Below are 16,037 nucleotides of genomic sequence, written 5' to 3'. Positions count from 1 at the left end.
CGTTTCATTACATAGTGGGGCTAATTTCAGGTTCTTCTCCATTCCTTGTGTCCTAAGAAAGGCAATGTGGCAAATGATGTCATGATTCCAGATTTAAATATAAGATAATGTTTTCATATTTGATAACGTTATATCAACCGATTGCAATAATATACACCCACAAAGGCAAACCTAAGTACAGGAAAAACAAAAAGGTATTTTTGGAGGTGTGAATCATTGAAGATAACGACGATTCTTGCATGAATAGTTAGTTTTATGTTTTCGTTGTGTGTGTGTATTTGAGGTGCAACGTCAAAACCTCTCACTATCCATCCGTGATTCAGACGCGCTCGGACCGATGCCAGTACTTCACAGTGTGCTACTCTTCCACGGACTGCCAAGGCACTTTCTCTACGTAATGAGAGGTCGCCTCTTGAGGGGGCGGGGTGTAATGGAGGACATTACACCACTATCCGCCAGTCATCCAGGACCCATTCGCGTGTAAGTGGTCCTACACCATCCACAATACAGTCAAGCCCACCGAACCATGAGCCTGACTAGGCCGTAGACACACATTGGCTCTGTGAACCCCCCCCCCCGCCCCGCCCCCCACACACACATACACATAAACACACACCTTTAAGGAATATGTTCCGACTGAGACTATGGCCACAGCTGCAGGAGTGTGTGTGTGTGTGTGTGTGTGTGTGTGTGTGTGTGTGTGTGTGTGAGGGAGGAGGTGGGGGAGGTTGACACGGTAGCCAACATTCCTCGCATGCCTTCATACGATTGGCCGATTTCGACGCGTGACACCCGGGAGTGTGTGAGGGGGGCCGGAAAGCCCCTTTGGTTTGGCAGGTGGATCCCTACCCGGGAGCACCGCTGTGGGTACGGTCTGCTGGAGACCGGGCCCGGGGGTGGGAAACCCAATAGGACCCGATTCGCTTTACACGTAAAAAAATAAATAAAAAAACATTCCTGACGATGGAGACCAGTCGGGGAAAAAAAGGGCAGATTGTTCTTCTCTCGTTAGAATGTGCTGGGAAGAAGGACACACACATAATAGGGGAGATGAGTAGGACTTCACCACTGCTAGCTGAAGCTGAAGATACTCTTCGTCGGTGGAAGGGGCCTGTATACAGGGAGGGGGGGGGGGGGCGTGGGCGACCTTGGAAAAACAAGCCACCCACAGCAGGAAAGCCTGTGTCATCATTGCCGTCATCCAATCTGGACCACACACACACACACACACACACACACACACACACACACACACACACACACACACACACACACACACACACACACACGGGGGGGGGGGGGGGGGAGTAGTGCCAGATCAGTGCTGGTCTGGGGGTAGGAGGACACTGGTCTTGTCTACTGGGACCAGATGGCTCCACCCAGGGGGGGGGGGCCTGGCCACAGCCCACCATCCCTTTTAAGTTCGACTTCTTAGGCTTTATGGTTTATGGGGACACGCATCTAAAAACATGACGGGTTGCAGGTGGGTTACATTTACCTCACATTCATTTCACCCTCCCGATTATTCAGTCTAATACGAATAAAATCACGGCCCTTCTCTGAACGTGGCATTCTGCAATCAGCTCCCCTACCCAGCTCGTGTTAAGATGGCCTCTGGGTAAATAAGCCTTCATTCCCCGGAGTCGGTGCTTCCAATGTGTCGTCTCAATTTCCGTGGTTGCTTAATCCACCCTGAGCACATTGCTTTTGACAGGAGGCCGCAGGGACCATTCCCATTTTAACGTGAATGAAGCTGCAAAGATGATGCAGTGTGTTGAACATAAACCGGTATCATTCAGTCTTGGCGGTTTCTCATCAAAGCTCATTGAGTGCGTGCGTGCTCGAACCAATATGTCCCAAAGGCCAGGATAGATGAGAACGGTCTAGACTTTTTCATCACTTCCGCTGAACAACATCGTCACGGGGAAACCTCTGGGCGCTGATTAGGATTGTCGTTGAATCTCGAATCTGTCATGGCTCCAGTTTTAGCATTCTTATTGTGTATTACTCAGCATGCACTGCAATTGGAAATTTAATGAACCGAACTTACATAGTTCAAGGTTTCTAAGATCTAGGCAAATGTTGCATTCTGTGTTGCACATGCCCCTGTTGCGTCCGGAAGAACACTCACTCGAGGGGTGTGTTCTGCGTTATAATTTCCCCATCTGGAGTTTTCTGCTTTATCAGTGGTTGGCATCACTAGCCTAGTATTACTGGCTCAGAAAGGGAGTAGGCCTCACATGGTCCATCCATGAGAGGGTAAATGAGAATATCCTCTGACTGTAAGAGTGACCGCACACTAAAGTCCGACCATAAGCACAGGACCAAAACACGCCGGCAGTCGGTGCCAGGTAGTGACATCACCAGCCGGGGACCAGTTCAGCCAATCGGGAATAACCACTGTTTTAAGTGTTCGGTTACCCTACAAGTCAAGTCAACTTTATTTGTACAGCCCTTAATCACTGTTACAGTCTCAGAGGGCCTCACAGGGCACATCATACACCACCCCCTATTAACTCTAAGCCCTCCAAAGGGCAAGGAACAACACCCTTCATTATCAAGAAAGAGACCGTGAGAAGGAACGCAGAAAGAGGGAGCCCTCCTTCTATGGTTAAGGACGGTTAGCAGTGCAATAGCTGCCATGATGGACGGACATAATGGTAGCATAACAAGCAAAGCAGTTTCAATAACAACAGTCTGGTTACCTTTGGCTCGATGTGGGGTTTTAGTTTCTACTTTAATTTAATGTCCAAAGAGCGGGACTTTCTGACTTTGCTGATCCTTTAAAAGTCTGATCCTAATAAACACTCAATAATTAAGACAACTTGTTACTGGAGAGATCATGGCTTTATTCACGTCATCAATGCTACCACCAAAAGGAGAGGACCGTAATGATCCATTTCTTCTTGTTACAGAGTAAGACATGGCTTCAAAGAGCTCTTATGGAGATACCACATTGCGTTTTTACATTTAAAAGCTCATTACGTAGTCCTCTTCAAATTACATCACATTTCCGAAATCGTACAAATGACTACCGTAGTTTCTTCAAGTATAGGAAAGAAAATACACAACACTAAAGAAACATCAGAAATAAGGAGGAACCTTTGCCCTTGGAATGGTATTAGAGTTATTATGGAGTTATCCTAAGTAACCTTGTGCTTTTACTTGTTTGAGAGAAGACCTCTACTTGATATAAATATAATTAATCATGCATACCAATCTAATGCAGAAGAGAAAAACAAAATTAACATAATTAAATATTTTAGAAAAACGTAAAGTGGTAGTTTATATTGTAGTGACACAACTATGCAGACTTCATTACAAAGGATTTAATCGGTTTCATTTAAAAACGGAAATGGGTGGCGGTAAAACGCTGAAAACAAACAAGCACAAGATAACATAAGTATACAATAAACTCATTATAGTACTCTATAAATCCATCACACAGCTTCCTGAGTGACTTGGTTTTAACTGCAGTGCATTTCTGCACTTACATATGGCACAGGAATCCTTCGGTGTGTTATTAGAAAGTTGAAGAGAATATCTACTATAGATGGAATTAAAACAGAAAAGGAGGGAATTAACGAGGTAGATCACTGGATTGACACTAACTTATTATTTTTAAATCACATTGCAATATGACGTCATTTAAAGGTAGGGGCTGCAGGGATGATGCACTAGGAAGGGCTGTGTACATTAAACGGACACCAATAATCTGAATACTTCTCCCTCACTTTGGATAAAAGCACCAGCAAAAAAAAAAATGCTTTGTTTCCTTCGTCTTCTTAAATTATCTGTTACCAACAGAAGTCATTAAATGATCACACACAGTAAAAAAAATTAAGCGTTGGAGCTTACCGCCTAGCCTGACATCAATTAAAGTGTTTTCATGGACTCGTACCTTAATCCTTAGAGATCAATTCTGACCTTTCGGATGCTGTTAACCTTTTTGAGGGCTCATTGATTGAACAGATTATTTTATCTTAAATATAAACGTCAACTAGGGCCGATAGAAACACAATGCAGTTATGATAAATATATATGCAGCGGGTTCACTGCCGTACTCTTCAATAGTCCTTCGAAATATTGTTAATCATTAACAATAATGCCAAGCGTACATTCACCTTCCATCTTGAGTCGCCAACCCATTTTCTCACAAACAGCAAAAAAAGAAAAACATACATACATACACCAATACATTTCTTTGACCAGAATATACAACATTTTAAAGTCTGGGGATTGTTCTACATAAACACTATTGCCATTAAGCTGGGTAAAGAAGGCCTACTTAGGCATACACTTTAACACCATCCTTTGCCCTGTGCAGATGCCTTTGGACTCTTGAAATAAATTAACGATTTGAATTGTTTAAGGTGCGACGGCAGGTCTATATTGAAAGCTTGGCGTTGGGTTTCACTTAAACGGGAAAGTCTCAAACCCATGAGCAAGTTCAGGGTCGCCTAACCTAAGGCCAGCAGAGGGGAGAGGTACAAGACATTCTCAAACGGTGGACTCCATTTTAAACGCCGCTTAGTGGGATTTGTGCCGCAGGGTTCCCCAGTCAGACGTAATCCTCTGACGCAAAGTGAAAGATGGACGTTTTCCAAATTTGAATATTTTTACTGCATCCACTAGGTTTCTTTAGCGGCATGGCTATGGTCTGGGGCTTGTGACCTTGCATGAACCCATATCTCACTTCCTGAATCCTATACATTTAAATCTTTTGAATCATCGCTGATCCAGTAGCAGTCGAGCTCTCCGCGTTAAAACTCCCCAGTGAGTAAATCTCCCGTCCCAAATTCTAGATTCAGTGTTATGCTGAAGAAAACCTGTGGGATTTAAATAATGTTCCGTGTTCATAATCGCTCTGATGACACTTTAACGGACGTTCGACATGGAGGATCGAATGATTGACGAGAACACAGACACAACAGGGGTGGGGGGCGGCGAGGGGGCGCGGCTACGTTTGCGTGTTGCCGTACATCAAGGGAATGAGATAGACGGATATGTCGTCCCCGGAGCCCAGCCTGTCGCCAGAAATCCTCCAGCTTCGCTCCTTCAGCATGCCCCGTGCTCGCATGACCAGGTCCTGGGCGGCCATGGTGTACCTGATTTAAAAACAGAAGAAGAGAAAAGGTGATGAGAGAATAGGACTGAAGTGTGGACGAGAGTGTGGCTTGTACTCTCCTCTGTCAACTTGCCTGTGAGAGAAATATTAACACCAATATGGTAGGCCTGTGCAATTAATACATTTTTGGGTCAAACGATCTCTAAACTAATATAATCGAGTTGAAACTATTTTTTTTATAATCTTTTTAAGTATAATTATTTTATTCATTAAATGTTTTTAATGAATAAAAAACAGCTGGATACATATTTGCATTTTTTTTTATTTGAACAGTTCTCAAATTACAAAATGTTTTTTTGGAGAGAAGGGCTGAATAAATGCATCATGTTTTCAAACGAAAAAATTATTGTTGGAATAATGTTGATTTCCATATTGAGGTCAGAAAAACCATCCCGAGCCATTGATCCAAACTTGGACAGCTCCAAATTGTGAGCAATTTAAACAAACTCATACCAACACGTGAATACAGTTCATTTGAGTGACGTGGGACGGAGCTGGGGTTGAGAGAGAGTTCGGGGGGGGGGGGGGGGGGGAAACAATGAGCCGACGTGCCTGTGCTGGTCGTCGGGGTCGCAGTTGGCCAGGAAACCGGTGACCGCCTCGGCCACTTCCTGGTTGGACAGCACGTCCCACAGGCCGTCGGTTCCCAGCACTAGCACGTCATCGGCGCCGTGGTCGAACAGCGAGAGCGGGTAAACCTTGACCTGGATGTTTCGTGAGAGGGGGCGTAGGGTGAATGGGGGGGGGGGGGGGGGGGAAGGATGGTTGTACTGGTGCGGTGGTTTGACCTACAGGCGAAAGGTCTTCGGTTCGACCCCCAATCCGTAGTTGTCAACATGCAGTTGACAACGTGCTATCTGCTCCTTTACGACATGTATCGGAAGATAATGACTGAGTTGCTTAATGATAAGGAGTTTAAGGGTGGACTTCAAAACGTATACCAGGAGTCAGACTTTGTATGTTTGATGTGTACAAGGGGTCTCCTGATGTTGGGCTCATGTCTCTGCTTGAACGACAATTACAGCCTGGTTGGTCGAAGCATCGTAACCCTTCTCTCCTGGTTTCACTAAATAAATATAGAATCACTTCCTTGTAGCGATTCTGCCCGATAGCATCAAGTGTGCACGCGCCAAAACAAATGTAAACAATGGCAGTATAGCACTTCGTTCTATATGATAAGAGAGCTTGTATTCACTGTTATGTTGTCCACAAACTGACGCACACTGATTCCAATATACGTTATTAAAATTTGCAACAGGCACGCTACATATTCTTTGCTAGAATCGCTCCAAGCAAGTAGTTCTGACAGACGATATTGTTAACGTGTTTTAGAGAAGCCAGGAGAGACGATGACGATGGTTTTATCACCCAGACTGGTATCGTCTTTTAAAAAAGGTCTTCACCTCCTCGACAAGGACGTCCTTCCCACCATCGTGTTTTCATTCTTCTGTTTACACCCAGAAAAATGCCTGCTTCCCTTTTGTTTACTTATCCTTCAGCGCACACCTCTGAAATAGCCCGAAGACATGGTCTGTCGCTTGTGAGGCACAATCCTTCAACACAATCCTTCAACACAAACAGGATTATAAATGTGTGTGTGGGGGGGGGGGGGGGGGGGGGGGGAGAGGCTGTAGAGCTGAGCACACGCTCTCATTCTGAAAGAGCGCAACAAACGTCGCCCCTGGCCTGGGCCCGGCGTATTAATTAGAGATTTAACGATGGCTGTGGCCCCACCAGCTCTGTGGGACTTAACATCAGCCAGACGAGGACACAGGACGATAGTAGCAGCCTGACTGCGCCACAGCAGATTGAGATTAGAAGCACTTTTCCCAGAATTTATGTACAAAGTACAGACCAAGCGCAGGGCAAACGGTCACGTTTCAGCCCCATTGCAGTGACTCACAGACCCCTTTCACCTTCCTGACAGCATATGGCCTTACCTTTATTCAACCTTGAAGCTGCCGACTCAAATATGTTATTTTATTTGACGTTTTATTGATAAATGCCAATTCGTTTTTCTGTGGTATGTCACATTGGTTTGCAGTGAAGTGAGGTGAAGTGTGAGTCGATTCTTTGTTCAACCCTCGCCGTGACGCTCAATCATGCAAACAATAACAATTAATTCCTCCTCAATCATTTTCTTACCAAACCCTTACCGAACATTCTTGACACCTGTCCAACACATAATACGGCAAACTTTGTGTTGCGTGGGCTTCCCCGTACAGAAACGTTTTGAAACGACTTTGACAAAAGGAAAGGAAAACTCCCCGTGAAGAATAAACTTGCGGCAAGTAATATATAAAAATATAACCCCCTTCAACTATGACTGAACTCTGAGGGCGATGAATTAAAGATCAAGCCAGCATGTGGACATCAGGACCACTAGGCTATCTGTGTGGGGGAGACAGCGGGACTGAATATGCTTGCTGTGGAATTTGAATTCCACAGGTTTGGACCAGGACCCCGACGCACCGCATGCTCTATTAATGGCTTAGGGAGGGAGATGGGCTTTGGGTTACTGGCTGGTGTGTGGACAGCGCGGTGACCTTCTGTGTTTAAGTTGCACTTATTTGTTTGACAGTTGAGAAGAAAAAAAAATAAGCCCTGAAAATATCCATTGCCCTGAAGCCATGTTTCACAATCACACGTGCCAAACACTTGTTTAAAGTTCTCTCTAAAATCACTGCACACGACGAGTCAGATTGAATGGCGAATGCTCTTCTCAATATGTTATGGTTCTTAAATAAATAAGTAGGGTTCATTTAAACATATTCGATTTGGCAGCTTAGACGGAGCACACGTTGCTGTAGTAGAACTGGATTTACTCCAAATAGGCTTTAGCTCAGGACCAGCGTTGACAGCTTCACTTGTGCTTTACTAGCGTCAGAGAGTCTGACTCCCAGCCAAAAGGTTCGGAGTTTGAACCCCACATTTTCCTAGCCTCACTGTAATTCTTGAGCAAGATGCCTAACCTGTACATGCTCCACAAGGACATATCAACAAATTATTTGGATAAAAGCTTTGCTTAATTGGACCGCTGATCATAATCATAAGTACGAAGCATGCGGTATGAAGTATGAAATGAGTCACTTCAACAACAACAACAACATGCAGAACGTGCAACAGACCCTACCTCTGGACAGCAGGACAGGAAAGGCTTGATGTAGATGTTGGAGTCATGCACCTTCAGATCATGGTCCCCAAGACCTCGGGTGACGCCAATGGTAGCCAAGACCCGCGCCTGGGGAGAGCCAATCAGAGTTCAGTAAGGCGTCTTCTGTCTATGCCATGCTGTGTGTGTGTGTGTGTGTGTGGAGCGTTGCTGGAGGATGATCCCAGAATCTGCTGATTTGCACCTCTGAGCCGTCGCGAATTAGCAAACCCAGATGTTTGAGAGTCAATATAATAAGTAGAGACAGGCAGCACTTCATGAAGCTGCAATACCCAACTGTACTCTGGTCTGATTCCTGGGTGTTTGGTAAACTAGCATAATCATAATTGCGAACAAAGTAATACGTTGAGGCATTCATTAAGTAGCCAATCCCTCACACCCCTGTGATAAGCAAGATGGCCTCCTCTAGGTTAAGGAAGGTTCAAAAGAACAGCCACAACCACAACGGATGATTGCAAAAATTTTCAAACATGCCACCTCTCTCCTTCACATGAACATGGAGGGGCTGCTGCCTCCCTGCATGACTAGCCAGCGATTAAACAAATATAAACAACTGGCATGAACGCATCATGTGACTAACACAGGCAAACACAGTGCTCTGGATACCATGAGCAGAATGATAGCATTTCAGTTCGCCTGATGGACTCTCTGTTACACTCCCGAGGCGATGGCCTGATGAAGCCGTTGACCTTATGAACTCTCCACATAGTCTTCCATACGAACCCATCCCAAGTACAAAGCTAACACATTTAGTTAATTGAATCTAGGGGCGAGAGAGAGAGAGAGAGAGAGATGCAGCAGGCGCTCCTGCATGCAGAAGATATCTTGGTTTTTCCGTATTTTTTTCTCTTTTTTCGTTTTTACACACACACACACACACACACACCAAAGCCCCGTGGCATGGAAAATACCTCGGATGGATGTGGAGTAAGACATTGACTTAAACACAGAGACGAGGAGGGGGGGCGTGTGTGTGCGTTTCAAAGTGGCGGCCGGGGCTCCTCAGGCATAAGAGGGGGGGGGGGGGAAATATCCCAGGATTAATCGCTGAGCGGCCAGTCCGAACGCCGCTCTTTGAAGTGCTCTGGCATTCCTCTCTCTCTCTCCCCCCCCCCCCCCCCCCGCGCCGACTCCCCCCTTCTCTCCCTTCAAACAGATCCTCCCATCCATCTCCCCCCGCCTCTCACTTCAAAGGGAGGAAGGTTTGAGGTGGAGGATGTCGGGGGGGTTGCGGAGTAGGGGGGAGGGCACTGCCAACTGTCCGGGAGCTGTGTAGTGGGTAGTGTAGCGTGTATGTGTGTGTAGTGTTGGGTTATCTGTGTGTGTGTAGTGCGGTGTGTGTGTATATGTCGTCTAGTGTAGTGCGCGCAAGCGTGTCTATATGTAGTGGAGTGTGGTTTGTGTGTGTGTGTGCGTATGTGTGTGTGTATATATAATGTAGTGTAGTGCCCGCGTGTGTCTATATGTAGTGTGTGTGTGTGTGTGTGTGTGTGTGTGTCTGTGTGTGTGTGTGTGTGTGTGTGTAGTGTACTGTAGTGCGGTGTGTGTGTGTGTAGTGAAGGGCTTATGTGTGTGTATCTGATGAACCCGAGCAGAGGTTGGCGGTCTGCTTTGACATGCCCCCGGCCAGACGGTCAAAGCGCAGCTCTGACGACTGAGCTGTCTCTGTCTGTTAGGCTGTCAGTTCTACTGTCTGTTATACGGTAGGCTGTATGAGAATCAGGAGAACCCTTGTTCTGTCTGTCTGTGTGTGTCTGTGTGTGTGCGTGAGTGCGCCAGGAGGGCCGGTTGGTTCAATCTGTCCGCCGATTATATTTCAGCCATGACCTTTCGTGTCCGTGTCTCAAAGGCGAGACGCCTTGCAGTATGTGCAGTGTAGCATCGCGGCTAGGCTAGGCTAGGCTAGGCTACGTGAGGCTAAATGTGAACACGTTTCGGGGTCTTGACCTTTGCGTGGCATTAAGCGTGGACCTCCAAATACCCATTGGGTTTTAGTGCCGTTTTTTTTTTTACCTTCTTAACGTACACCAATCGATATAAGCTTGTTTATTCACATCTCCCTCTGCAATGTTAAAGCTGCACGAGTCCTTGGATGACTTTGTCCAATCCGTACCGACCACCCACTTCCACACAGACACGTTCCTCCGTCCGTCCAGCTCCCTCCCAGCAGCGGTACTTGGATGTGGAGCTCCATGAGCAGCCTCCAGTTGACTGGGAGACAGAGCTGCAGCCCTCTGAGTAATTGGAGATGTTTTCCATGCCACGGGGCTTGGGTATGTGTATCGGTGTGTAAGAGAAAAACACTGACGCGAGGATTAGGATGTTTTCTGAATCTCTCTGTCTCTCTGTCTCTCTCTCTGTCTCTCTGTCTCTCTGTCTCTCTCTCTCTCTCTCTCTCTCTCTCTCTCTCTCTCTCTCTCTCTCTCTCTCTCTCTCTCTCTCTCTCTCTCTCTCTCTCTCTCTCTCTCTCTCTCTCTCTCCTCTCTCTCTCTCTCTCTCTCTCTCTCTCCGCCCTGGTGAGATGTTAATTACAGGCAAGGTGCTGCAGGGGTGACTGTGTGTATGTGTGAGTGTGTAGAATGTAACCTGTGTGTGTGTGTGTGTGTAGTACGTAAGCCTGTATGTGTGTGTGTGTGTGTGTGCGTGCGTGTCTCCTACCTTCTTCCCCTCTCCGTAGATCAGGGGGAACTTGAGGTCGTCCTCCTCGATGCTCTTATACGCCCTGCAGGAGGAGGAACAACACATGTTGAGTGCACCGTATTTTGGGCTCAGGGCACACAGCGCACGCTCGCTCTTCAGACACATCAACCACACACACACACACACAAACGCATACTCACACACGCATACTCACACAGCCACATGCATACTATCACACACATAGACTCTCTCTTACACACACCCATGCTTCCCTCACACACACACAAACACACTCTTACCATCTCACACCAGACGCACACCAACATCCGCACAGACACACAAACATTAACACATACTCTCTCTCACACACGCAGACTTTCCCTCACACACTCACACCAAACGCACAGCCACACACACACACACACACACACACACACACACACACACACACACACACACACACACACACACACACACACACACACACACACACACACACACACACACACACACACACACACAATCTCTCACACCAGACACACAAACACAGTTGCCTCGTTGACTGAGAGGGGGAACTGATGAAATACAGGGAAGGCAACACATACTTCCAAACACCCCCTCCCGTTTCTCCTGCTTACTTTTTTTTCTCTCAAATCTCCCTAGCGACAGCCAATGATGTGTCAACAGATGTCTGACATCTTCTCTGTGACTACTGCCACTGAGGTGTGTGTGTGTGTGTATGGTTGTATGTGAATGTGTGTCTGCATGAATCTCCATCTTTGTGTGTGTGTGTGTGTGTGTGTGTGTGTGTGTGTGTGTGTGTGTGTGTGTGTGTGTGTGTGTGTGTGTGTGTGTGTGTGCATGCGTGCATGCATCTCTGTGTATCTTTGCACGTGTGTGTGCCTGTATGTATGTGTCTGTACCTCAGTGGGTCTTTGTTTTGTATGTGTGTGTGTGTGCGTGTTTGCTGTGTGCCCCTGTGTACGTGTGTGTGTGTAAGGAGCTGAGGGATGCAGTAAAGCTTATTCTCGTTTAAAATTCCCCCCGACTGATCAATAATTTAGCCTCTGCAGACAGGGACCAGACCAGCCGTAGAAAACACATTTAGGAAAAATATGCTGCATGTATTATTTAGGAACGTGAATATGTAGTCATAGTGTGTATGCAAAGTACATAATGAATTTGTCAAAAATGTGTGACAGGGCAGATGGTAAAACACTCTTGAGGGGGAATTCTGACAACATACAAAGATCCCAAAGGTTTACTAATAAAAGTGTTAAAAAACAGTAAAAAATTGAACGAACAGACGGCTACGGCAGAGCAATGCGACACGATATTTTCACTCATTGTTTTCTACATCCCACATCATCGGGCTCACTTGAACCCGGACTCTACTAAAAGGGGTGCAAGCGGTATGAGCGTATTAAAACGCTTAGACCGGTTCCCCGACGGACATTATTAATTCAGAAGACAATTAACGGAACACTTATTTTTGCAGCCCTGTTAAACGCGGGCCGTGCGATGTACACGGGACAAAATATGATTTGCAAGTGCAGTAGAAGGCCAAGCAACACCTTGTAAAGCAGTGCTACCCTAGTCTCTGTGGAGAGGATTAAACACAGACACAGCAGGGGGGTGGAGTCACTGCTGCTTCCACTCCCCGCGACCATATGGTTCCACCTAAACCCGCGCACGTTGCACCACACTCAGCACTTTCCCTTCGCTTGCTTTCTGTCTTTCTTTCGGTCGTTTTTCTTCTTTTTTTTTTAAACACGAGTCCGCTGTCTGTGCGCAGCACAGAAGAAATGCTCTTCTTAGGACATTAAAACACGAACGTTAAGAGTCTAGACTTGAAGTGACTGCCTAGGGGCTTTGGCATAGACCTAAATATATAATAATAAAAAACAATACCGCTGGCATCAAACACTCTCTTGAAGAAGTGGGGTTGCTTTGTTTTGCTAGCTTTAAAAGGAAGTTGAATAAGATAAATCGAAAACAATTTCACTGCTGTTCTAAGGCATGTGAAAAGAAGCAGGAAGGAAAACTCTAGAGCTTGTCCATAAAGCTGCCGTTTATGGAGTGTCTCTCCACGCTATAGACAGAAAGACGGACAGAGAGACCGTCTCAACCCTACCCGACGGAGGGAGAGGGAGACAGGCAGCTCACCAGTGATGCGTGACAGCAGAGGGTGACGCGCAGAAGTGATGGGGGATAATCCTGCCCATACCTGCTCTCTCCTGGGGATACAGCGGCCTTTAGAATAATGGAGGGACCTGTGTGTGTGTGTGTGTGTGTGTGTGTGTGTGTGTGTGTGTGTGTGTGTGTGTGTGTGTGTGTGTGTGTGTGTGTGTGTGTGTGTGTGCGCGCACGCACCTGCCTCCCTGCAGATGAAGAAACTTGCAGGGCTGATTAGCGCAAAAAAAAAAAAAAAAAAAGAGGCGAGAGTGAAATCTAGCTTTGAGAGCTCAGCATTTTTATGTGCACACACACACACTCTCCAACTCTCCTCTAACTGTATTTTGGGCTGACATTCAAAGGGAGCTCTGAGTCAGCACCGGATGAGTCGGACCGCCTGGCACACAGGCCATCTCTGGCTTGGACGGGCGCTTCTCCACTTTGGTAGAAAAGAGTAGCGGAGGCCTTGGGTTGATGGTACTATCACAAATCGTTTTTTTGTGACTTTAGACTAAAGTCGCTAAAGAATGCTTTTGTCTGATTGCGGGTGAACGAGCACCATTCTGTCGAGCGGGCGTTTCACTTCTTCTTTTTTTCCTTCGATTTGTTTTCGATCAATCGTGTTCCTGGGGGCCGGGGGGGCGGGGGGGGGGGTCTGTCTGTGCTTGTTTGTCTGGACTGAAAACAAATGAGATAGGCCTGAGCATCGTTGGAAGGGAGGACCAAAATGGTCAAGAGGGTTATTCGTTGGTCGATTATGCTGTCATGGCTTTCCACCGTTTGTCTGCAGCTCTATTACAGTGGTGCGGCCGCAGCTGATTGTATTGGAGGTTTAATTAAACACAGGCAATCCGAAGCATACACTGAAACCAAACTTTACCCGTAGCCGGGGGAAAGACAAACAAAAACATCCTGTCCGGACACCAATGTCCTTCGACAAAGAGTCTGTAAAGTTTTAAAATCAAATCTGAATAGCACACTGGCCTCTGTAGAGAAACTCGAATAGACTTCTGAAGCCTCCATCTTGTCAATCCACCCAAAAGTGTGCAGTCTCCCACCACAATGGCTGGTGGTTATGGCTGTGGGTAATAACTGTGTTTTGGGCCTGTAATGATCTTGTATTGGTACTGCGTGAACTTCAGCGGTCTAGGACACGGATGAGACGGATGATGGTGGGACTGGGAGTGGAGCAGGAGAGGAGGGTGATGGACAGAAAGAGATGAAAGTGTGTGTTGTTCTCCCGAAGAAACCTGAGGGAGGCATGAAGTGTGGATAGGAGGGAGGCGGGGGGGGGGGCAGAGATGCCTTCAGGGCATCCTGGGGGGGAGAGAGGTGACAACTCCATCTCTCTCTCGCTCTCTCTCTTTCACTCTCTCGCTCTCTCTCTTTCACTCACTCGCTCTGTCTCTCTGTCTCTCTGTCTCTCTGTCTCTCTGTCTCTCTGTCTCTCTGTCTCTCTCTCTCTCTGTCTCTCTCTCTCTCTCTCTCTCTCTCTCTCTCTCTCTCTCTCTCTCTCTCTCTCTCTCTCTCTCTCTCTCTCTCTCTCTCTCTCTCTCTCTTACTCTCTCAGTCTCTATGTCTCCCTCTTTCTAATAATATTAATAATAGAAATCTATTGGATTTATATAACGTTTTTCAAGACACTCAAAGCACTTTACATAGTTAGTGAGTCGGTGTGTGTGTGTGTGTGTGTGTGTGTGTGTGTGTGTGTGTGTGTGTGTGTGTGTGTGTGTGTGTGTGTGTGTGTGTGTGTGTGGTAAGTCACCTCCTCCACCACCACCTCATGCACTCTCCCTCTAAATCGCTCTCTCTCCCTCCCTCTTCACTACCACCACCACCCCAACACCATCAACACAAACCAACCGCCAACACACCACCACCAGTACTCCGATGACTACCTGCCTCTCCCAGTGCCCTCGCTCACGTTTCTATCGACCAGGCTAACGGATGGAGGGACGGAGGGAGAGGAGAAGTGGGCGAGAGATAAAGAGAAAGCGAGAGGCGGGTGGTGTACTGTTCTGTTAGAGCCTGGCCTTGATCATCGCTGGTGAGGATACTGGAGGTTCGGCACGTGCCAATGCATGCACACGCCGGCATACATATTGATGCGTGCACGTACACACACGCACACACACTTACGCACATACTGTATAAACACACACACACAAACACAATCAGTTTGTACACACCGACATACAGTACATACTGATGTGTGCCCACACACACACACACACACACACACACACACACACACACACCAGTTTGTACGCACTGACATACATACTGATGTGCGCACACAGAGCGACGCACCCACACACACTAAATATGGTATGAAAAGTACTCCATTTTTTATAAATGGATGTTGTTGCACTCGGTCTAATTGAATCGATCTATAGGGGGCTACCGATAGGAGCAGGTGTGACTGACTGGTGCATTCAGAAGCCAGACGAACACACCTCCGGGGGAAACCTGGTTAAAAATACATCACAAACATTCTCCCTCCCTCCGACTCTCTGCCTCTGCCGCAGCGGCCTGATGGGAGAAGTCATTTCTATTTTCTCTCAGACTAACCTATATTCTGGGTGTTTGAGCTCGCAGTCACGTCACCACCATGCAGACTGTCTACCCTCTGTCTGACTGGCTGGCCTTTTTTTTTATCTGTTCTCCTTTTTTGGTCGCAACTTCCTCTTCCCCTCACCTCAATACTGGGTCCTTCTGATGCTGTTTTGAATGTTTGTAACCTACTCAACTACTTGCGAACTGCTGATCAGTAACGAAAAAAAAGGATTTGACGTTAAGTTGATGCTGTTGGTGGATATCACAATATGCATATGGATTTTCTTTAAATCAATGACCCCTTTAAAGCACATACTCACTCACTTAATCATACATTCACAATCTCTCTCATCCGTACACACTCTC

General features: G+C 46.7%; 1 protein-coding gene across 1 annotated transcript in view; it reads right to left on the bottom strand.

Annotated features, from left to right (window-relative positions):
- Window positions 1–2,388: 2,388 nt before the first annotated feature.
- ppm1h (protein phosphatase, Mg2+/Mn2+ dependent, 1H) overlaps window positions 2,389–16,037 on the bottom strand; it is a 29,905-nt gene continuing 16,256 nt past the window's right edge. The window contains 4 exon segments of the mRNA XM_056599105.1: window positions 2,389–5,108; window positions 5,681–5,832; window positions 8,262–8,369; window positions 10,959–11,022. Of these exon segments, the coding sequence (XP_056455080.1) occupies window positions 4,961–5,108; window positions 5,681–5,832; window positions 8,262–8,369; window positions 10,959–11,022 (472 nt within the window). The 3' untranslated portion in view covers window positions 2,389–4,960.

Source organism: Gadus chalcogrammus, chromosome 9 (genome assembly GCF_026213295.1).
Source record: "Gadus chalcogrammus isolate NIFS_2021 chromosome 9, NIFS_Gcha_1.0, whole genome shotgun sequence".
In the NCBI taxonomy this organism is placed as follows: domain Eukaryota; kingdom Metazoa; phylum Chordata; class Actinopteri; order Gadiformes; family Gadidae; genus Gadus; species Gadus chalcogrammus.
Note: the sequence above shows the minus strand (reverse complement) of the source record. Positions and strands in the feature narration are given on the sequence as shown.